The sequence below is a fragment of the Mercurialis annua genome, linkage group LG3, assembly GCF_937616625.2.
Source record: "Mercurialis annua linkage group LG3, ddMerAnnu1.2, whole genome shotgun sequence".
NCBI classification, from domain to species: domain Eukaryota; kingdom Viridiplantae; phylum Streptophyta; class Magnoliopsida; order Malpighiales; family Euphorbiaceae; genus Mercurialis; species Mercurialis annua.
This window is the reverse complement of record NC_065572.1, coordinates 70907053-70929236: the sequence shown is the minus strand read 5'-3', so window position 1 is coordinate 70929236 and position 22184 is coordinate 70907053. Positions and strand designations below refer to the sequence as shown.

The window sequence follows — 22184 nt, the reverse complement described above, 5'->3', positions numbered from 1 at the left end:
ATAAGACTTTTATTACTCATCAGTTATCTCTATATAATTACTACATATTTATTTCAATATAATTTTCACTAAATAATTAAATAATATCAAAATATTTTTTGAAAGTCTAGGACCAATAACGTGCTATGTGGGATTCAAAATAGCATGTAATGTGGGACTCACAATATGTTGGAACCAAAAACAATGTTCAATGTACAATATTTTTGGATTTTACTTTATACTATATACATTGATTACACTATTACGAGGTGTCTATCTAACCTTATGAGACTTTGAAGTTTGATAGATTACGCATCACATTTGCTTACTTGCATATTTGCCTCTTTTCCATTAAATGAATAATTTGAAATTTTTAAAGACTTATAACGAACTTACATTTTCAGCAATAAATAAATTAGACATTTTAAAGTTTCCAATTAATCAAAAAACAAGTCATTTGAAGGTATATATAAAGAGTCAGGCTAATAATCACCCATGGCCCCTTAACTTTGGAGGTACGGGCGCTAAACCCTCTGATGTTTAAAAACGGGCGCTAAACCCCTAAGATTTGTGTCGGCGCTCATAAAAGCCCTTTTGGACGAAAATACCCCCGACGCCGTCTTTTGTTTGGCGGTTGTCTTTTAAAACAGAAAAAAAAAAATTGACAGCACCAAGTGTCAGTTGACACGTCATCAAAAGACAAAAAAAAATAAAAATACCTAAAACACCTCTAAATATAATATCTGATAAAATAAAAAAACCCAACCACTCATTCAAAACCCAACCACCCATTCAAAATCAACCCATCACTGATCTAACCATCGCCGCCACCCGATCACCACCGGAAAATTTTCCGGTCATCTTCTCCGAGTGAATGATGACCGGAAAATTTTCCGGTCACCAAAAGAAACGGATCAACAGATCTGTTCCTCTTGAGGAACAGATCCGCCGATCTGTTCCTCAAGAGGAACAGATCGGCGGATTTGTTACTCAAGAACAGATCCGGCGCCGGATCTGTTCTTGAGGAACAGACCCGACGCGGGTCTGTTCTTGAGGAACAGATTCGGAAGATGGCCGGAAAAATTTTCCGGTCATCTTCAATAGAGAAGATGACCGGAAAATTTTCCGGTGGTGGTCGGATGGTCGGGTGGGGATGGTCCGGTCGGGTGTTGGGTTCATCTTTTAATTTAGATTGGGTTGATTTATTTATTTTGTCTTTTTCTAAATTAAATTGAGGGTATTTTAGGTGTTTGAAATTTTTAAGGTATATTTCTGACGTGTCAAATGATATGACAGTGTCAGATTTTTTTTTAAAATGTCAGTTGACTGAAAAAACGGCGCCAGGGGTATTTTGGTCATATTTCGTCCAAAAGGGCTTTTGTGAGCGCCGACACAAAGTTTAGGGGGTTTAGCGCCCGTTTTTAAACATCAGGGGGTTTAGCGCCCGTACCCCCAAAGTTGAGGGGCCATGGGTGATTATTAGCCAAAGAGTCATAAACTTTCAACGTTGATGGTTGCGCAGAGTCCGTTCGCCGAGATGATGCACCACCTCGAGCTGAATCTCCTCTAGAACATGACCATCTCAAAGAATTTGATTCATCCCGCTGAGGTGAAAGGTACGCCTCAAGAAGAATTTCTCTAGAATGTAAAAATTTCTTTTGAAACACGCATGATTCATCGAGGATTAATTCCAATTCGACCCAGATTGTTTTTTTACAACATAAAATGTAAAATCTTATACATCTATAAGATTGAGAAAATAAAATATAAAAAATATAAATTGGATTAAGAATATTTTTTTAATATATATAATAATCATATTTAAATCCAAAACGGAGAATGAATAAGGTATAATTCAAGTTTCAAAAATTCTATAAATAGAGCTAAGTTAAGGATGTTCAAACCATTCAATTCATTATTCATAATGTAAAATAGATTGTTCTATTTTTTGTTTATAAACTTTGTTTTAATTCAGTTTTTAGTTTAGTTTAGTTTTTATCTTAACTTTACTAGAGTACAATTAACCGATGAATTTGAAATCACTGATCATGCATCTAATATTAGTCATAATTCACAAGAACTTTCTGTAGTCTTAGTAAGAGGAGGAAGGGTTAAGAATTTACCCGATGTAAGATGTCATATTGTTCGAGAGACTTTAGATGTTGTCAGAGTAAAAGATCGTCAACAAAGTAAAATTATCAAAATACAATTAAAAATTTCAAATTTCATTAAAATGATTTATTCTCAAGTCAAGTCAAATTTGATTTCTTCTCTCTTTTTTAGTTACGCGATTTTTTATTGTTTGCTTGTTTAACTTTATTATATATATCAGAATTTCTTATAATATAATATTGCGAATAGTATGAGTGAATAATTACTTTAATAATCTATCTTTGTTTATTCATACAATTCTTAATTTGATTACTCTCATAATTCGTCAGTTTAAAATAATTAATTGTTAATAATATATAATAAAAAATATTAAAGTTATAAGTATAATATCACAGAATAGTATAAAAAAATCTAAGAAATTAACAAAAACTAAAAAAAGGAAAGATCCTACGCAGAGAACAAAAATTCCATAATAGAAAAGCACTTGTTAAAAGAAGTAAACATCAATAGTAAATAATTAATCAAGAAAGAAGAAAATTTAGTTGCTTAACCTCTACTTAATGGAGGAAGAAGAAAAGACACCTGTTAGGTATGCGTTTTGCCATACAAAAGTGAAAATTATGTATTAGCAATCTAACATGCACAATGCATTTGTTTGTTAAAAAAAAATCAATAAACTAGTAGAACTAAAAAAACTACAATGTGTTTTTATGAAAGTTGATTAACTCCGCATACTAATGTTTTCCTGAGGCAGGGACTGAAACTATCAAAACCTCACAGATATTGTCATTTACACTCTTTTTTCATACAGTACCAAAACATCTAAAACACAAAAAAATTGAAATATCCAATAATCCAGCCAGCAAGAGTGTAAAGACATCTAACTGAATACATCTACCAAAAGTGAAACCTCATATAACCAATCTCCTTATCCTTCTAAGTTTCACGCCTTGCTTGTCTTCTGCGAGGAGGTGCTGCAGCAGCAGCATCGTCCTTCTCGGTCTCCTCGGTTTTCTCTTCACTGCTTTCGTCCTTCTTGGAAGTCTCAGCAGCTGGTGCCGGTTTCTCTACTTTTGCCTGCCCACATTGTATGTATTAGCATACTGTACACAATGAGAAAAATTATCGCCATACGAAGTTACAGGTTTTTGAACTTACAGGCTTCTTCCCACCAAAGAGGATCTTAAGGATAACACTGAAGATCACCACCACTATGGAGACGAGGATACCAATTGTGAGGTTTGGTTGTTTCTCTCCCTTTTCAATAATTTCCTACAAAATAACCCACATGTTTCAGGCAGCATCCACATTGAGATGAACAAAATTTATCCAGTACACAGATTTGTATAACTTACGATAATTTTGTCTTTGTGGTTACTTAAGAAAGGAATATCTGCAATCTGGTACAGCACGTCGAATACCTTCTTCTGCGGAGTTAAATATGAAGGGTCAGATTTTGAAGCCACAAATCAAATTAAATTTATAAGAACGCGAAATTGCGTGTCAAGCTACCTGGATACCAGCAAGAGCATCTGAACCAGCGGCTGCCTCCTCAGTTTTCTGTTTCTCTTTCTCAGCATCAAACTTTGTTTTCCATGCTGTCTGCCTAAGTGACTCTGCGACCTTCTCGTTATCTGCTATCAAGATGTGTCCAAACAAAACACCATCCTGCATTGTCCATATCTCAATTCCAACGGCGGCAATAGGCTCAAAGTTGGGTTTTTCAAGCTCAAAGTAGGCAGGGTTGGGAATTTCCTGAGGCTTCCAAATACCCTTGTAATTGGGGTTATCGATAAGTGGAGCATGCCACTTTCCTTTGTAAGCTGGATTGCTTTTCATTGGCTTCTTCCATTCACCACAACCAGGGGCTGACTCACATTTTGGGTTATCAATCTTTGGTGCTTCCCATTCACCATCCTCTTCATCTTCCCAATCTTCAGGTTTGGCAGCATCAGGATCATCAATTTCATCAGGCTCGTCATCTAACCATCCTTCAGGTTTCACAGCCTCTTCATCTACAATCTCCATAGGTGCATCTTCGTCCCAGTCATCTGGCTTTGACGCACTAGGATCGGGAATCTTGGCTCGCTCATCCCAGTCCTCGGGCTTCTTATCATCAGGGTCAGGAATAGTCTTAGCAGGAATTAGAGGAGGCTCAAAATCATCTGAAGAAAGAAAATTTGCTTTCTTCTTCTCCTCTCCATCAACCAAAATTCGTAGCTCATTGTCAGGTTTCAGAATGGCAGTGTACACATGGGTAAGCTTGTCAGATGGGACAGATGGTGGGAACTTGAGATGGTGTTCAACATACTCGCCGCTCTTAGGGTTCTTATGCTTCAGGATAAAGTGCACCTTATTTGTGGCGCCACATTTATCAGGTCCAAACATAATAGAGTAAGGAGATTCACTGTCAAACTCCTTAACAGTCCACCCAGCTTCCTGGGGGCGCAAATATTTAAGATATGCACCACCACATTCCAGCCCATTCTGGAAACGAGTCTCGAATTGGAGAACAATGGTTCCATCCTTAAGACTCGCTGGTTCATCGAGCTCTTTCACAATGGCGTACTTCCTAGCCTTCTCACTCACAAGAAGGCCATATTCCTCGTGATCCTCACTCTTTGAGTGCTTCCACACACCTGAAACCCAACACATAACATCAGCATCCACATCAATCATCAGTAAACAACACCACACATCCTTCTACTAATTTAAACAGAAAAATGGGACAGAATTGTTAAAGAACAAAATATCCAATTCAAAGAAGCCAAATGTCCATTATCCCCCTACAAAGCCAGATTCTAAATAGTGAAATGAAAACCACACTCAAATACAATTACAAAATGCATATCTAACTTAAATATTTGAACATAATTTTTAATTTAGCACTTAATAAATCAAATCTATAAATTACATTCTAAACCAGATATCACAAAACATTATGAAATCAATTTCATTTCATATCATGCAAGCTAACTAATAAAATAACTTCAAATCAAAGCATATGATAAACTTAAGATCTAAAAAACATCATTTAATTTCTCGAATAAATTAACCTTGGTAATCATCTTTATCTGATACAGTCCATCGTCCTTCAAATGTCTCTTCAAACGACTCATAAAAGATCTACAAAAAACACAGTTAATGAATTAAGAATAGTAAGAAATGGAAATGATACTTAAAAATTAAACCTAATTGATTTAGCTTACCTTATCGTCATTAGAAGCAGCATTAAGCTGAACAAATAAAACAAAAGCTGCTAATAACAAAACCGCTACTCGCAGAGAGACGCGTTTCGCTTCTCCCATCTCTGTTAAACTCTCAAAACCCTAATAATTTTTGTTAATGGAAGACGATGAGATTATTGATCTGATCTGAATCTAAAACTTAAGATAAAGAAACTTCTCGAATAATTATTTCTATTTTTTCAGATTAGATGCATAGAGATGGGTGTTTCTGTATACTTAAAAAGATTGTAGGAGTGACTGCGATTGTGTTGTTTCCGCCAATCAGAGCATGCGCCACGCGAAATGGACCAATTATAACTTGACACGTGAGAAACTCCAGCAATTCTCCTATGGTGTTTCTGTGTGAATATAATAGAATAGAATACATTTTATTTTTTCTATTTTTTTGTTTGTTTTTTATAATTACGGGCTTGACTTGACCAGGTCTCCGGCCAATGCTGTGGTTTTGTTTAATGGGCCGGACCTATGGTTTTGGGTCTAATGTCGACAGTTGATTGGAAACTAACAGATCGGTTTGGTTTGATTAATCAACTACAAAATCGTTCTGAACATTAGGGTGAGCAACGTTCAGTTCGTCATCGAACCACCCAAAAATTCAAAACCGTTTGGTTTTAAAAAAAATTGGTCATCAAACCGTATTAACCAAAATTATATTAAAACTGAAATATTTTGGTCCAGTTCGGTCGAAAACCGTAATATTTTATTTACGATTTTTAAAAAGAAAAAAAAACAGTTTTTTAAAAAATAAATAAAAATAAAATAAAAAAATTTAACCTAGAGAGTACATGTGCTTTAAAGTAAATCTATAATTTATCGTTTTTTTTATTCTAAAACTATAAAAATAACAAGTTTAATATATAAATGTATGTATATAAAAGTTTAAAACGATATAATTTTGAAATACGGTCGATTCGGTTATTATGGTTATTTTTTTGTCAAAATCGTAAACCGAACCGAATAGCCAAAATTTTAACAATATAAACTGTAACCAAACCGTATTTTAAAATTATATTTCGATTTGATTAATTCGTTTCAGTTCGGTTATTCGATTTTTAACCGTTTAATGCTCACCCCTACTGAACATATTAAGTTACTGCATTTATTTCTTTTTATCAAAGATAGAATCTAATTATTTTAAAAGTTAGTAGTTGATAGTTATACTTTTTAAAATTTTAAAGTCATCATAAACAATTGGCTATACTAAAATTCCAAACCAAGACCTCAAAAATTCACTTGAGCAAAGCCTCACTGACTTATATATCTTAAAAATTTGTAAAAAATATTCATTTCTTTAATATATATTTTGTAAAATTATTCTGGTTTTAAAATCATGTCCGTGCTCTTTTCAATTTTGTCTATAAAAATACTATTTCTAACTTTATTTTCAAAAGTCATTTAAAATCATTAGAAACTGTTAATAAAAAATTCATAAAATAACTGTTAGTAAAAACAATTGTAAACTGTATTTTCAGGAATCAAATAAAACGTTTTTAGAAACTGTTTTAGAAATTGTATTTTAGAAATAATTAAAAACTGTATTTTAAAAAACTATTTAAAATTATTTTAAAAATTCTACTCAAAAATAGTATAAAATGTATTTTTTTTAAACTCTTTAAAAACAATTGCAAACAATCCCTTTTTATAAAGCATTTTGAAACCGTTATTCTTTTTTATATAAAAAAATATATTGATGGAATATAACAAAAACGCACAAGACCATTTTATTCTTCAAAAATCTTACATTTCTAATTTACAAGAAAGTCAATTCAACAAATCTTTATATAAGACGAGCCAAAATCTCTCATGCCCACTGTATTTTTTTAAACTATTCGTTTTTTTAAACTATTCATTGGATCAAACATAATTACATTTTTTAACAACCTTTATTATCAAGATATATATTTCGTTCGTTTTCTGATAATAATTTTATAAATTAGTTTTCGTACTTTAATTTTTATAGAAAATAAGTTTTTCAATCATTTTTTTCAGGTCTGATAACTTAATTAATATTTTTAGGATGAAAGAATTTAATATCTATAAAACTACAAGTGTAAAAATTCAATATATATAAGTTATAGTAGAAATATTTAATTGTGGATGAGTTTAAAAATAAATATATGTATATACTATGTCATCATTAAATATTTTTGTTTTTAAAATTTCCAAGTCTAATAATCGATAGCATACAATGATAAAACAAATAAAGTATATTCACCATTTATTTTCGATAGATTCAAGTGGCAGATTGCTCTCTTTAGCTTAGAGACTATTTTTTTTTTAGAATCGAATAATCTTTCATTAATAATAAAGAGTAGTTACAGGTGTAAAAATTCAGAAAGGTTATAACCGTTTCTAATGACCTGAGATGGAACAATATATAAACCTTGATTCGCAGATCGCCTTATAAAATAAAATCAAAATTATATAACTGCTCTAACACAATAAGATCAAATCATTTTCTGTCTAACTGAAGATTCACAAACTCTCATAAAAAAACAACAAATTTTTCATATAGAAAGAACAGCAAAACTTTCAAAAAATAAAGACAATCGCTGTAAAATAGTTATAAAGAAAAACTAATATAACCTATAACGATTTCATCTTAAATTTTAAAAGGTCTTGACTCATCTCTAATTTTTTAATTGTATATATATTAAAATTGACGCGCCTCGTCGATAGATTTACCAACGAAAATGAAAAAGATGAAAAGGAGTCGGTCATTTATTTTATTTTAAAGCAATAAAAAAAAATGGCTACCGCCAACGGAAAAAATAAACCATTGACGGCACCCGAAGCGAAAAACTCTTTAGCTTAGAGACTTAAATTATATAAATATGTTCAAACCAAAAATTGTTATTTTTAAGCAATATAAGAATCAATAAAATATAACTCAAATGCTGCAAGCGTTGAGCAGTAAACTGCTAGATCATGGATCAACTCTTCCCACAAACGCTCTCCTTTTTTATTTATATAAAAAAATAATATACGATAATTTATCAATCCATAGAGTATTATTTCACATAAAATATATTTAAAAAACATATGAAATATCAAGCATAAATACAAAATAAACAAGTCTAATCATTAATAAATATACATTAAAAAGGTTTATGAGCTAATTTTAAGGCACATGTGGGTTGATAAGACGCTCTTCTGATTTAAGTGAAATCGCGGATTCGAACCATACTCATGTATGGAGCCGTTTAAAATTTGAGGTCAGTGTCTGCCTTCCGCAAGTGACCCACACTACTTGACTGGGGATTAATCTGAATGTCAAAAGTTTAAGAATATCATCTCATAATTGAAACCCGCTAAAACCTCATGAAATCCTGTAAAAAGAAAGACTTATGAGCTTGGATTATCGAGTTTCATTGCACTTAAGAAAAATCTGTTGACTTAAATGGTTGGCCGCATTAATATTTCTATTTTAAAATTTATTTATAATCTCTTATTTGAAACCAGACTTGCCGGTTCGGACTAGAATCGGCAATTCCAATTATAAAAAAAATAAAACAAACATATCTGAAACTACTGTTCTTTTAATTATAGCCCGAGCTTGATCGACCCGGTTCATGGGTCGACCAGCCCATGGACTCCTCTATATAGAATCATGGGATCTTTATAGAAATATTTAAAAAGAATTATTTACAAAATTTAACTCTCAAATTAGAAGGTTTTAGTCTTACCTCAGAAATTCAGAAATTTTGTTTTTTTACTATGCGATTTTAAACAATTTCAAATGGTTTTTAAAAATATAATTTAAAACCATTTTTTAAACAGTTTTTAAATGGGATTGAAATAGTTTCAAATAGTTTTTAAAAAAATTATTTGCAACAATTTTTAAAAAACCGTTTCAAATCGTTTCAATATGTACAATTGTAAAACAATTTCTAAAATAGTTTCAAATATTTTCTAAAAAAACAGAATATTTTTATAAATTTTCAGAGTAAAAAAATAAATTTTAAAATTCGGGATAATTTTCATTTCAAAAACGGGATATTTTGACAATACTCTAGAATCATATCTGTACGGGGATACATGGCATGACCTGATTTTGTAGTTGAACACTTGTTATGAGGTAGACACTCCACATGAAAATTAACTTAAATATATTATCTGTCTGAGTGTTTGACAGAACTCAGCCGGAGGAGTTAAGTAATAAGCGAAGAGCCAACTTTTGGTGAACTCCCCACCTCAACTGCTAAGCTCAAAAGAAGGCTAGAATATAGCCGTTGAGGGGGAGAGTTCAGAGAAAGTTAGACCTCCAATAATCCTGATTGGTGAAGAAGAATTGCTCATAGTATATATACACATTAATTCTTTCAAAGCTTTTAACTTCTTCTAATTGGCGATCAATCAAATGGAGCTATTTATCAGGAAATTTCTTCCACATTTTCTAAGAAATGTTCTGAAAATGTATCGGAATTCGGAAGCTGAACAAGAAAGAAAATAATAGTTTAATGCACTTCCCTTAGGAGTCATCTAGTGAAGTTGGAAAATGGCCAACAAAATACGATTTAGTACGAAAATGTTGGTAATAAGCCAAAGTGGTACCGAAATTTTAATGATCATATTTATACAATTCATATATATATATATATATTTCTAGGAGTAATGTCATAAAAATTTACCATCTTTACACGTTTTCTCAATTTAATCACGATTTTTTCAAACTTGTCATAAACATACATCAACTTTCATTTTATTTCACATTCATACACGGTGCTAATGTAGCATCCATTCATTGGTTAAAAATGACATCCACCTCAACAAATTGTACCAATGAATACGTGATATCTCAACACCGTGTATGAATTTAAAAAAATAAAAGTTGGTGTATCTTTATGATTAATTCTAAAATGCTTGATTAATTAATTGAGAAAACGTATAAAGTTTGTGAATTTTTATAATAGTTCCCCATATTTTTATAGTTGACTAATCTTTATTTATATTTTGAATCAAAATTATTAATGCACTTACATAATCTACAAATTAAGATGATGCGTGGCAAGCATTGACACACTATTTTAATGCCACTTAAGCATTAATATGTTCTTTTTAAGGGATTGATATAATAAAGAATTTTTATACTTGTACAAAAGTCGAGGCATTTCAATTGGTTAGTTATATAGGATGAGAATTTTTGCTAAATGTTTGGATTTTCTGGATCATTTAGCCAATAAAAAATGTCATTTATAAAAACAAATTTCATCAGTGGTTAGAGTGGTAGATATAAAAACTAAAGTTTTGATATCAATTTGAAATCTATAGTAAAGGTTAGGTACCCTAGTATACTATTTACTATCAAAAAGGTGGTTTAGTTATTTTGATATTAAGGTGGTTTAGTAGTAATCGGAAAAGGTTAAATAAAAAAAGACAAGGAAGGAGAACATCACTAATTTCTATAATCCTAATTAGCATATAACCTTGCTCCTTGCTCCTTGCTCCAGGGCCTCTGTCCAATCGATAATCAGCCATCCAAGAAATACGCTGCGCAAAGTGTTAAAATGACCTTTCATTAACCATTTCAAGCCAAGGGTTATCTCTATTCTTAGCGTTCGACGCCTTAGTTTACATTGATGCCTACGTCAACAAATGCCGGGCTTGTTTCACAAGTTATGCTGCACCAAAACTTTCCCGGTTTCGAACGCTTTATGAAACCCTAGAAGTATATATCAATAATCAATATTTGTATAAAAAAACACGTGATATAGTAAAACTGTGAATACCTGAAGATATTGTGAATGCGTGGTGGATGTTAGTGAACTTATGGGGACTAAGCCTTCTATCTCCTCAAAAGCATCCAACAATTCACTTAGCAGTCATGTTGGAAGCCTTTGAGGGAGATGGGAAGCTTCTCCGACCATTCTCCTTTCAAGTCCTTCTCATCGCTTGCTAGCCAGCAGGTTCTCTACACTAAATATTAAACACATTTCATTGTGTTTATATAGCCTCAATTTTCATCTTACCATTGTCAGCTCGAATCATTTCACTTGTTAATTATCAAACGTGTTATATTAGTTGCGCATTATTGATTGTGTATATAAAATGATCGATATTTTTCAGTATTGAAGTTGGCAATTTGGTGAAGAAATGTGCAATGACAAAGACAAAATTCCTAATTGACTTATTCTCCACCACAAAGGGCAAGAGAATGATTTAATGGAATATCAACTCGTTGATTTATATATTAGAGCTCATTGTTTATCCATCTTCAAAAACAAGTTGCCAGCCACCGCACTAGCTCGCTATAATCCTCTTGATTTTATGCTCTATATATCTGCGTAGACTTTTTAATTTATCGGAATCATTACAACTTTATATCCAAATACATATCTTCTAATTTCTTTTCCATGCTTAAAATCTCCAAACAAAAGCCACTCTATAAGGAAGGAAGATTGCTTTGCGGAATATATGAATAGGCCAAGTAGTTACAATATGCCTAAAAATTCTTCTATTGGTGCATTATCAACATAATATGTACCATAACGTAGTAGTTAAAAGAGGATTATTTGAGAACGAGATTATTCCACATTAGTTGTGCGTGTGAGTGGATAGTTTATATAAAATCGGTTGAGCCTCTTCAAATTAATTAATAATAATTAATTATGAAATTCCAATTAATACTAATTGATTTTAAAATAAAGTCGAACGGGGCATTAAAACTTTGTCCATTCAACAATTTGAAATCTGAATTATTTGAGTTTGGCATGTGAATTGGCTGCTCGATTATCGATTTTAAGATGGAATCACTAGCTAGCAGGGTAAAGTGGCAAGAAAAATTTGTTTGATTGGAAATCATATCTTGTTTAGAATATTATAGTGCACCATATCATTTGAAAGTATAATTAAGTATGCGTGGTGCATAATGAGAATCCATTAAGTGAACATTTATTGATAAGTTAAAATGAAGATAAATTCAAGAATGAATCTAGCTACCTGGCTAGCCCTCGGGAGATCAATCCTTTAAGGACTGTTGCATTTTTAGCTTTCCAAGTTTCTCGTTTTCTCATTACCAATGTTTTGTTTCTTGAACTTTTTTGATATATATTTCCTAGGATATTGCATACTTACATTCTTCATGTGAAACAAGATTTATTGGCATCAATCCATAACTATCCAAATGATTTAGATTCTTTAAGAGATTTAAAGTTACTAATTTTCATCTATTTCATTTTGGCTAACGAGTATTCCTTAATTAATGATTATTAGGACAAATAAATAGTTAGCCTTAGTTATTTCTAACATCAAGTCGTTGTAGTATAGTGGTAAGTATTCCCGCCTGTCACGCGGGTGACCCGGGTTCGATCCCCGGCAACGGCGTCCTTTTGCTTTTTCTCATTTTATTTTTTGTTTCAAATTGGCCCAAACTATTCTTGTCAAATTGGCCCAAACCCTCAATTTGAGCTTCTCTCCAAATATCATAACCAACTAACCATTCCAATCAAATTCTTTTATTTATTTCTCATTACTAGTTATACACACACTTTAATTCTTTTAATATTTTTATCCTATCCATTTCCAAATCCAAATCCCAAACATTTTAGCCTTGCAACAGTAATAAAACATTGTTGCAAAAAAGTTATTTTTTAGTTGATTGAACAAAGAAAAACAGACATTGCCTCTATTTACATCGCATCATTATTCAGCAACTACATTTACAATCACCCATCAACAAGACTTTCACATTGTTGAAGTTTGCTTGGGATCAATCCCAACAGACTTGAGAGTCTCAGCTCGAGGACGATGAGCCAAAACATCTCTACGAATATTAGGGTCCGGTAAATATTCAAGACCATTATCAAACTCCTGAATATGAGCCACTTTTCTAAAGAAAGATTTCTTCAAGAATCGATCCGCTTCATCGATCACTTTATCAGGGTCCTCCACTTCTGGTAAAGTCTCTCTGGTCTTCTTCTTCACTCGGACGCCCGGAGAATACATTATCTGTTGCTTCGCAGTGAATAAACCGAGCGATACAGACAAAGCTATCATCCCTATTGCCACATAAACTGGAACATAATCCGCCTTTTTCGGATGCTTTATTTCTTTGTGATGGCCGAAATCTGCTGTCGGAGCGTAGGGTTTCAGTTTCGGAGTAGTTGAAGTTGCGTAAGTTGCTGCTTGTGATCTCAACCGGCTCACCATTGATCTTAAAGCCATGATTGGAGAATATTTGAGAAGTTAATATGATTCGAGTAAGTTATTTGGTTCTTGGATTGGGACGGTTGATATATAAGAGATGGAGATGTCTAGAAGAGGATTCTGGAGACACGTAGCTGAGTGTGGAATGCTTGGGACACTTGTGGATGTAGGAAGTTGACAGGTTTAAACTAGAAGCCTCGTGAAGTGACACGTCTTGTCCTACTACAGTATGTTTCCTCTGTTTTTGGATAAGGGAGTTGCTAACGTGAGTTCACCGACTCATAACCTAGAGGGGTGTAAACGAGCCTAGCCGAGCCCGATATATGCCAAGTTCGAGCTCGAGAGAATTACGTAAATGAAATTCGAGTTCAAGCTCAAGTTATGTAAATGAAGTTCGAGTTTAGGCTGGAGCTAGAACTCAAATGAGTGATATAAATTAAGTTTGAATTCAAGCTCGAAAAAATATTCGAGCTTGAATCTGAGCTCGAACAATTTTTGACTTTTTCGAATTTTAGCTTGAGCTCGAATTGGAATCAATAAAAAATAAAATAATTAATAAAAATTATCATAATGTATTCACTGAATTTTATGTTATAAAATATATTATTTCAACCAATTAAAATATTATATGCATAAATAAAAAGTATAAAAATTAATATAAACAAGGCATGATAAATAATTGTTTAATTTATTTAAAGGCTTCTTTAGGTCTGTAAGTCTAACTACCCCTTTTATTTATTTGATATTCAAGTTCTGCTCCAGATTAAGCTCAAGCATCTTGAAATTTTGAAAGCGATTTAAAGTAAGTTGCGAGTAGCCTAACTCGTTTACATTCCTCATAATAAAAGCTACTCGAGTTAGTGGTGTTTTTAATTTTTAATCTTAGTTATTCGGATCGATTTAATAAACTTCACAATAACTGATACTATGTTAGTATATTTTTTATATATAATTAATGCGCAACTCACATTGGTGTTGACATGCTACCACACTTCACATTGGTGTTCACTAAATCCTTCTAAAATCATATGCATCTCATCAGTTCGAGCATGGGAGCTATCTCCCGCAAGAAATTCATGCATAACCCCATCCAATTGAATCAAGCTACGACCAGAATTCTTCTTCACCACCTTATTGCCACTCATTAATCTTCTAATCTTTACTACATCTTCCCATCTCTCTGCATTGGCATAAACACTTGCCAAGATTGAATAAACCCCACCATCTTCAGGTTTTAACTCCATCACCTGCTTTGCTGCCTTCTCAGCAATCTCAACATTCCCATGTATTCTACACCCTCCAAGCAAACCACTCCACACAAACATATCACCACCCATAGGCAATCCCTTTGTCATTTCCATTGTTTCTTTAATCATTCCAGCTCGCCCTAGCAAATCAGCCATGCATCCATAGTGTTTCAGCTCTCGAGAAACCCCGTAAACACATTCCATTTCGTCGAAAAGTTTCCTGGCTTCATTGACTAAACCTCCATGGCTACATCCGACGAAAACCGCTAAAAAGGTTACCCCATCAGGTTTAACTTCAGCATTAATCATTCTTGAAAAGTAATTCAGTAGTAACTGACCATGACCATGCATTGCAATACCAACTAACATAGCATTCCATGTAATCAAACTCTTATCAGAGCTCAATTCAAAAACTTCTAAAGCAGTGTCAATACACCCACATTTTGCATAAAAATCAACCAATCCAGTTGATAAAAACGAATCAACTCGAATTCGATTTCTTTCAATATAATCGTGAACTTTCTTGCCTTTTTCCAACTCACCCAGTTGGGCACAAGCAGAAAGAACAGACACCAATGCAATATTATCAGGCACAACTTTTAAATCCATCATTAAATCAAACAATTCAATAGCCTCAACACAACAGCTCCCCTGCGCATACCCTGACACAAGAGTACCCCACGACACAGAATCCCTCACAGGCATCCGATCAAAAACCGCTCTAGCTTGTACAAGATCACCACCTTTAACAAACCCATCAATCATCGCATTAAAAGAAACCACATCTCTGTCAGAACTTTCGTCAAACACCTGGTGAGCATCACTCAAACAATTAGATAATGAGTACAAATGAATGAGAGAGTTGGTTACGTACAAATCAGACAAAAACCCAAATTTTAAAAGCTGACAATGAAGGGATTGCGCCAAGGAAATATTGCCTATATTGGCACAGGCTTTGAGAGCAAATGGGTAGGTGTGAAAATCAGGGAGGACTGATGAGCGGCGCATTTGGAGGAAGAATTGGAGAGCAGAGTGAGGAGAGGAATGGAGAATGTGTAGTCTGATTATGATATTGTAGCTAAATTTTGATGGGTTTTGGATAGTTGTGAAAATAGAGACTGCATAGTGTAGTAAAGATGAGGAGGGTTTGTGGGTTATTTTGGTCGTTAAAGAGTAGAGAAGTTTAGTTAAGATTTGAGAAGAACAAGTGTTGTGAGAGATGAGACCTTTAGCGACGGAATGAGCATGGATTTGTTTGAGTTGGTTGATTGTTTTGCATTGTTTGATGATACAGTTAATTGAAATCGAAAGATGGTAGAGTTGTGAATGACTGGAGATTAGCATCAAATTAAATTAAGACGTTTTTTTTACTCTCAAAATACCTGATGCTAATTAGTATCTTCAAACGAGAGCGTCACTATATCCTAATTCTTTCAAATTAGTATGCTGCCGCCAAATCTATAACGCTGAAAAAAAAAGAATGGAAAAATCAAAAGCGTGAACGGCAGGATTCGAACCTGCGCGGGCAGAGCCCACATGATTTCTAGTCATGCCCGATAACCACTCCGGCACGTCCACCGACATGTTATGTTAATCCAAATCATTTTTACAACTTAAGAATTAATTATGATCAAAAACAAGAAAAGGTGAAAAATAAGAGGATTACATCAAGAAAGCATAAATGCTAATAAAATGACCACAAACAAACAAATGATATAAATAAAATAAAAAGGAATGATTAATATTGACTAATCTAGATCTATCCTTCCACAAATAGTAGCTAAATAATGGCTCCCACATTTAGTGGCATTTGACACAGAGATTCTAACATTCTACTTTAAACTGCTTTTCAGTCTCTCTATTATTTGCTTACCTCTTCAAGAAACACCTATCCACCACCAGGCAATATTAATAAAATCAAGTAGAGTAATAATTAAGTGAAATAGAAGAATATTAAATTTGTATTAGTGGGGGATAAACATGCATTACCCAATAAGGGAATAATGCCACTGTGGACCACTTTCTTTTAACATTACTGATTTGCTTTCTTTGGCCTTTTGCAATGTGTAGCGTCATTTTCTTAAGCTCCTTACTTAACTAATATGTGTCTATATATATACACACAGCACAACACATAAATAGGGAAGAGGCAGCTCAGAGGTTGTTTGAGGCCAAGAAGATGTGGAGGAAAAGAAGAAAGAAGAAGACGGTAATGGAAGTTTCGCAACTTTAATGATTGTATACATATATAAGTATACGAACTCTTCTTCTGCTTCCTTGTGTATGGAACCGAAGAAGGGCAAATAGGCAAGTCAAAGAGGCAAAGGGAAGGTTACGCCTTTCTTCCGGGTTTGTTGTTTGTTTATGCTATTGTTCATGTAATAAATCCTTCCGTCAGGATTTACGTCATGATCTTTGTATCGGTGGGTAGGATATAGTTATTCGCATGTGTTTCCGAAGCTGTTTTTTTTTTCTGGTGTTAGTTCAAGATCGCTGTCTTCTCTTTTTTCCTTGTTTGAATGCTTTAAGCTTTAAAGTTTAAACTACTCTCTGTCTCTTCCATTGCATATGCAAAGTAAAGAAATTTTAACAATAGTCCCGTTGAGTTGAGCTGCACCTACACAACCTAAAATGGCAGGCTAAAATTGAAAATTCCCACTAATCTGATACGGATATGTCAAAACCACAGCAGAAATAGATCCTTCTTGCGAAATGCCAAATCTAGTACCACAGGCATATGCATCTCAAACAGAAAGCTCACATATTTCATCAATAAGTTCAACGCCTAGCATATAATAGTAACAAACAACACTTCCCACATAAAACTCGATTCATCCAAATTTATAGCGGCAACTACACATCCCCTTATACGCTTACATTCATCAAAACAATGCAGTTTACCTTTCGTCTGACAAAACTACCTTATATATACAGTTCAACAACACTTGAGAGGGATCATAAACATACTGTTCAGACTACATTTACATACGTTCATCAGCTTACATATGCGTGGTGATATTTATTTCTTATGTATGCGTACATTCACGTAAATGTACACATACATAAGGGATCATAAACATAATATTCAGCCTACATTTACATGTATGCATCAACTTACATATCCGTGTTGATATCTCTTATGTATGTGCAATGAAATTCTGCATATGATCGCATATGATAGAGAATATGCAGTAGCAATGAAAACAACATCCATTATTGATCTAAAACCGAAGACTAAGGATGTTCCAGGAAACCAAAGATAATGACTAGTGCCTACCTACCATCTCTTGCGCGCTTTGACATGCCCTGATATATGTCCAACTCAAACATTCCTAAACAGGTGGTACTTGAAAAATAATTGTCAACATAAACCAGATCTATAAGTTCTCTTTACATCATCTAAGATATACTGTTACCAAAGTTATGAAACAAAGTGGTGATAGAGTATGAAAAGAAAAAGATCCATCACCTTACAGTCAGATTATAATGATGTCAAATATTTCTTGTTTCTCAGAACTAACTCCAAATAAGCCTCCCGCAAAATCTCTTCAACTGAAAATACTACGTTTCCCCTGATATTTAAATGGGGATTAATGTCTATTGTATAACTCAGACAAATTGTATTACCTACTAGTAATCCTATTATTTTTGTTGTCGTCAATATCATTGCTAAGTTCATTTTCTGATCAGTTCAGCAGCCATAGGGAATAAATACAATGCTCTCCAATCATAGATCGAGACTCTTTTTCATGGCTTCATAAACCAAATATGTTATACTTGCAGCTGGCACAACCTTGAGAAGGTTTGGAAATAGTCCTTTGTAGAATCCTCTATAACCTTCAGTCTGCAGTGTTCTCCGGAACACATCAGACATCCCCTTATAAGCAGCAGCAGAACTAGAATGTTGAGCTTGCATTCTGAAGAATAGATCAAAGGTAAAAAAATAAACAAATGGGCTTGCTTTTGGGAAAAAGTAAAAAACAAATCATTGAGGATAAGAAACAAATCTCAACCTCGGCTTCCCTATATAAGTGTTCAAGGATGAATCATATTTTACCTGGTTCTGATAACCTGCAAAGGGTAAACACATGTTGCTCCAAGGGCTCCTGAAAACATTCCACAACTCAATTGCACAAGAGGACCGGGTTCTACACAAAAGAAATGTCAATCCAAACAAATCATGAAAACTTTGTGAAGAGGGAGACATAATGATAACTTAGACACAAGAAAATATACCATTATCATACAGAACATACGTCTTTGACATTTCTTTCAGTGTCTCATAGGCAGCAAGGTCGATACCAGCATAAGGGATAATCCCAAGAAGAGATGGCACGAGACCTTTATAAAAGGCTCGAGGTCCTTCCTGAACCAATATATCCCTTGCTAGAGCTCCCACTTTAGGAGCCTTTCCACCTTCACAAGGGAAGGTTTGCAATCGAGTTTTCACAAGATCTAAAGGATAAATGGCAGTTTGTGCCACTGCACCAGCCATACCACCAGCTAAGAGTCTCTCACCAGGACCTATATGATCTTTGTTCCCCCCCTTGATATCTCCAATGACATTCTTTAACAATTCATAAGCATAAAACTTTATAGCACTTTCAGGTGCTACCTTTACAACATTTAACCCATTACCTCGAAAGAAACCCAGCAAACCACCATCTTTTTTCCATATCTTCTTTATAGCAGGAATGAGGCGAGCATCTTCTGTCTGGACTTGCAAAATCACCTTCAAGCGATCAAGAGGAGCAGTTGCAGTACGAGAAGCAGCTCCTGCTATTCCCCCAGCGATAAAATATTTACTCCTATGAACTTTCTTACTGATGCCTTCTGGGATAACAGCTTGTTCTCCAATATCTACAAGGCATACCCTTTCCCAATGATGATATATGTTCTCTATTGTAGCTTCATGTGGGTAGAGTAAAAGAAAATCCCTCCATTCTTCAAAAGTTATAGTTCCATTATTATCCTTATCAACATGCTCTACAAATCGTGCAAGCTCCTCGTCATCTATTTCAATGCCTGTGAAGCAGAAACTGCCAAGGCTTATAAGTTGAAAACGACAAATAAAATTAAACAGATGATGGCAAACACATAGAAAGAATTAAAAAGAACGAGTCCTTTTCCTCCAATTCAACCACAAAAATAATTACTACTAACAACCGAAACCAAGAAAATGAATCCTTCTGCAAAATGTTCCACAACATCCTGGAATCATTTGAATTAAGAAATCATATAGTTGAAATTTGAAAAAGACCTCATAGAAGCATTGACAAGAAGCACACCAGAGCATACTTTCCAAAATTCAAAAAACTTTTTGGAGAACTGCACTAGAAGGCTACATTGTATCTCTTATTTATAGTATAGTCACTCATATATACTTAAACAAAAATTTGCATCAGCCATAATAACATAACATATAGAAGAAATATATGACTCAAAAACTATAAGCTTATCCCCAGTAAACTAACTCTTTTAACATTTGCAGGGCATCTATATGATAATAGAAATGGAAAAGGAAAAAAGTTCCCAAAATGGAACCAGGAGTTACTAATTAACTTACTTAAATAAACAGTGTGCAGATTTTTAAGCTGCCTGGTAGCAGGCTCTTAATGTATTAAAGCACTTCTTTAGTGAAAGCAATAAGTAGCTACCGGAAACTGACGATCACATAGGATGTATTCTCTACACTAACATACAACGCAATCCAAAATCAACACAAAAGAAGTCAACTCAAGCCCAATCATCTAAAATAAATTGCAAATCAAAATTCCTACAATTTTTTACCCTACGGCAGCTAACAAACTAACAGAAAAAAAAAAACAATTTAAGCATAAGAGAATCCAAGACAACGCTCTCTCTTAATAAAAGAAGTAAGCTTCACTCTTTGCAACAAAGTTTAAATTTACATAATTTTCCTCTGATTAAACGTGTATCATCACTGTCCCTAAACCCCACATAAATGCTTTCTCCCTAAAACATACTAGAATTTATAGTTCCATGACACAACCCAAATCAAAGTTAAACATTACCACAACTATAGCTCCCACAAATTAACTTTTCAAAACTTCAACATGCAAAATTTATCAATGCAAACACTACAAAACTAAAAACAAAATAACAAACTTTCAAATCTAGTAATTAAAAAAGCAGTGAAATTTATGTTATACCAGCCTTAACAAGAGCATCCCACAACTCCTCAGGCAAAATGCAACCATTATGTTCAACATCAATAGCTTGAAAAATCCTATACAGCTCCAATTCTTTATCATCCATATACCTCCTAAACTCCACATAATCAACCCGGCCATCTCTATTAGCATCACAAACTCTCAACAAATCCTTAGCATACTTATACTCATTCGGTATCTGCATCGCCGATAAACCCGCCTCGATCTGGGTATAATCCAAGTACCCGACATTTTCGGCATCAAAAAAACTAAACAGACTCCTTAATCTCAAATCCCTCTCGTCTTTCGTCTCTCGCAATGCTAATAGCACATGATCCATCGTTATCGGACCCGGTTTTTTAACTGGGTTGCAACCGGAGAGGTTTGGGTTTGGTTTTGTGTCCATCTCCGGGAACCCTACACGGCGGTCCACGGCGTGACCCGCTCCGGACATGATAAAACGAACTCGGTTCAATAATACAATCGAGTTGGGTTTCTTCTAATTTGACTTAAAAGAGTCAAAAGCTTTGAAACTGAGGAATGTAATGGCGGAGTGATGAGATAATGGGATTAGAAAGAAAGGGAAGGAATTTACCCAGGAAGAATCGTTGTTGGATTTGAAATTTAAATTAGAGCACGTGTAATTGGTGGAGATTTTATTGGAATTGGCGAGATGATGCAGCTATGGGCACGTAAATTTGATAGATGGGGACACGACGTGCCCATTTGAGCTAGGAAGATTTAACGCCCTCCATATGTTTGTGAAAATGTTTGAGAGAACTGCCTGCCTTGTGGGCAAGTTACTGCAGTGTATTCTTAATGGGCTTTTTATTTAGTAGCTTTGATTCTTTTGAAGAGTAGAAAGGAATCTTGAAAGGGATATCCATTTGTGGCTGGGTTTATTCCTAATAGTAATGAATATTTATCTGTTATTGCGATTTGCATAGCATGGAAAACTGGTTGACCTTTAAAATATTACCACTATGGGTGTAACCGATCGAGCTAGACTCGACTTTAAAATCTGAAGTTTGAAACTCGACTCGAATTCGATCGAGTTTCATTTTAAAAATTCAAGTTCAACTGAATACAATAATTACGACTCGACTCGACTCGATTTGATTGTCTATATAAAGATTTAAAAATTACATCTTAATATAAAAATAAAAGTACTATAAATATATATAAATATAAAGGGTAAAAAAGTAAATTAACTGAAACTCGATTAGGTTCGTTCGCTCATCGAGTCAAGAATTTGGGGATCATATTGACCTCGATAATTA

The 22184-nt window shown here is 33.9% G+C and overlaps 4 protein-coding genes and 2 non-coding genes across 6 annotated transcripts; 1 reads left to right on the top strand and 5 right to left on the bottom strand.

Annotated features, from left to right (window-relative positions):
- Positions 1-2780: 2780 nt before the first annotated feature.
- LOC126675509 (calnexin homolog) lies at positions 2781-5530 on the bottom strand. The gene is made up of 6 exons (XM_050370159.2): positions 5301-5530; positions 5148-5217; positions 3604-4730; positions 3447-3518; positions 3250-3363; positions 2781-3168 (listed from the first exon to the last, which is right to left on the bottom strand). Exons 1-6 carry the CDS (start codon positions 5397-5399, stop codon positions 3028-3030), a joined length of 1623 nt encoding a protein of 540 aa, XP_050226116.1. The 5' UTR covers positions 5400-5530; the 3' UTR covers positions 2781-3027.
- Positions 5531-12590: 7060 nt separating this feature from the next.
- TRNAD-GUC (transfer RNA aspartic acid (anticodon GUC)) lies at positions 12591-12662 on the top strand. Its single transcript has one exon. It is a non-coding gene; the product is annotated as a tRNA-Asp (tRNA).
- A 201-nt stretch (positions 12663-12863) lies between these two features.
- LOC126675526 (uncharacterized) lies at positions 12864-14103 on the bottom strand. The gene has a single exon (XM_050370179.2). It carries the CDS (start codon positions 13500-13502, stop codon positions 13023-13025), a length of 480 nt encoding a protein of 159 aa, XP_050226136.1. The 5' UTR covers positions 13503-14103; the 3' UTR covers positions 12864-13022.
- A 290-nt stretch (positions 14104-14393) lies between these two features.
- LOC126675510 (pentatricopeptide repeat-containing protein At5g61800) lies at positions 14394-16173 on the bottom strand. Its single transcript, XM_050370160.2, has one exon. It carries the CDS (start codon positions 16073-16075, stop codon positions 14468-14470), a length of 1608 nt encoding a protein of 535 aa, XP_050226117.1. The 5' UTR covers positions 16076-16173; the 3' UTR covers positions 14394-14467.
- Positions 16174-16227: 54 nt separating this feature from the next.
- TRNAS-AGA (transfer RNA serine (anticodon AGA)) lies at positions 16228-16309 on the bottom strand. Its single transcript has one exon. It is a non-coding gene; the product is annotated as a tRNA-Ser (tRNA).
- A 1766-nt stretch (positions 16310-18075) lies between these two features.
- On the bottom strand, positions 18076-21740 carry LOC126675513 (calcium-dependent mitochondrial ATP-magnesium/phosphate carrier protein 2-like). Its single transcript, XM_050370165.2, has 4 exons — positions 20905-21740; positions 18968-19756; positions 18789-18879; positions 18076-18648 (listed from the first exon to the last, which is right to left on the bottom strand). The coding sequence occupies exons 1-4, from the start codon at positions 21356-21358 to the stop codon at positions 18459-18461; spliced, it is 1524 nt and encodes a 507-aa protein (XP_050226122.1). The 5' UTR covers positions 21359-21740; the 3' UTR covers positions 18076-18458.
- Between the last annotated feature and the right edge of the window lie 444 nt (positions 21741-22184).

Coding starts and splice junctions, on each gene's coding strand:
- LOC126675509 (XM_050370159.2), bottom strand. CDS start 5,399: ATGGGAGAAGCGAAACGCGTCTCTCTGCGAGTAGCGGTTTTGTTATTA. Junction 5,218..5,300: donor CTGCTTCTAATGACGATAAG/GTAAGCTAAATC, acceptor TGTTTTTTGTAG/ATCTTTTATGAGTCGTTTGA. Junction 3,364..3,446: donor ACCACAAAGACAAAATTATC/GTAAGTTATACA, acceptor GTTATTTTGTAG/GAAATTATTGAAAAGGGAGA.
- LOC126675526 (XM_050370179.2), bottom strand. CDS start 13,502: ATGGCTTTAAGATCAATGGTGAGCCGGTTGAGATCACAAGCAGCAACT.
- LOC126675510 (XM_050370160.2), bottom strand. CDS start 16,075: ATGCTAATCTCCAGTCATTCACAACTCTACCATCTTTCGATTTCAATT.
- LOC126675513 (XM_050370165.2), bottom strand. CDS start 21,358: ATGTCCGGAGCGGGTCACGCCGTGGACCGCCGTGTAGGGTTCCCGGAG. Junction 19,757..20,904: donor GGATGCTCTTGTTAAGGCTG/GTATAACATAAA, acceptor TCTGCTTCACAG/GCATTGAAATAGATGACGAG. Junction 18,649..18,788: donor TTGCAGGTTATCAGAACCAG/GTAAAATATGAT, acceptor TCTATTCTTCAG/AATGCAAGCTCAACATTCTA.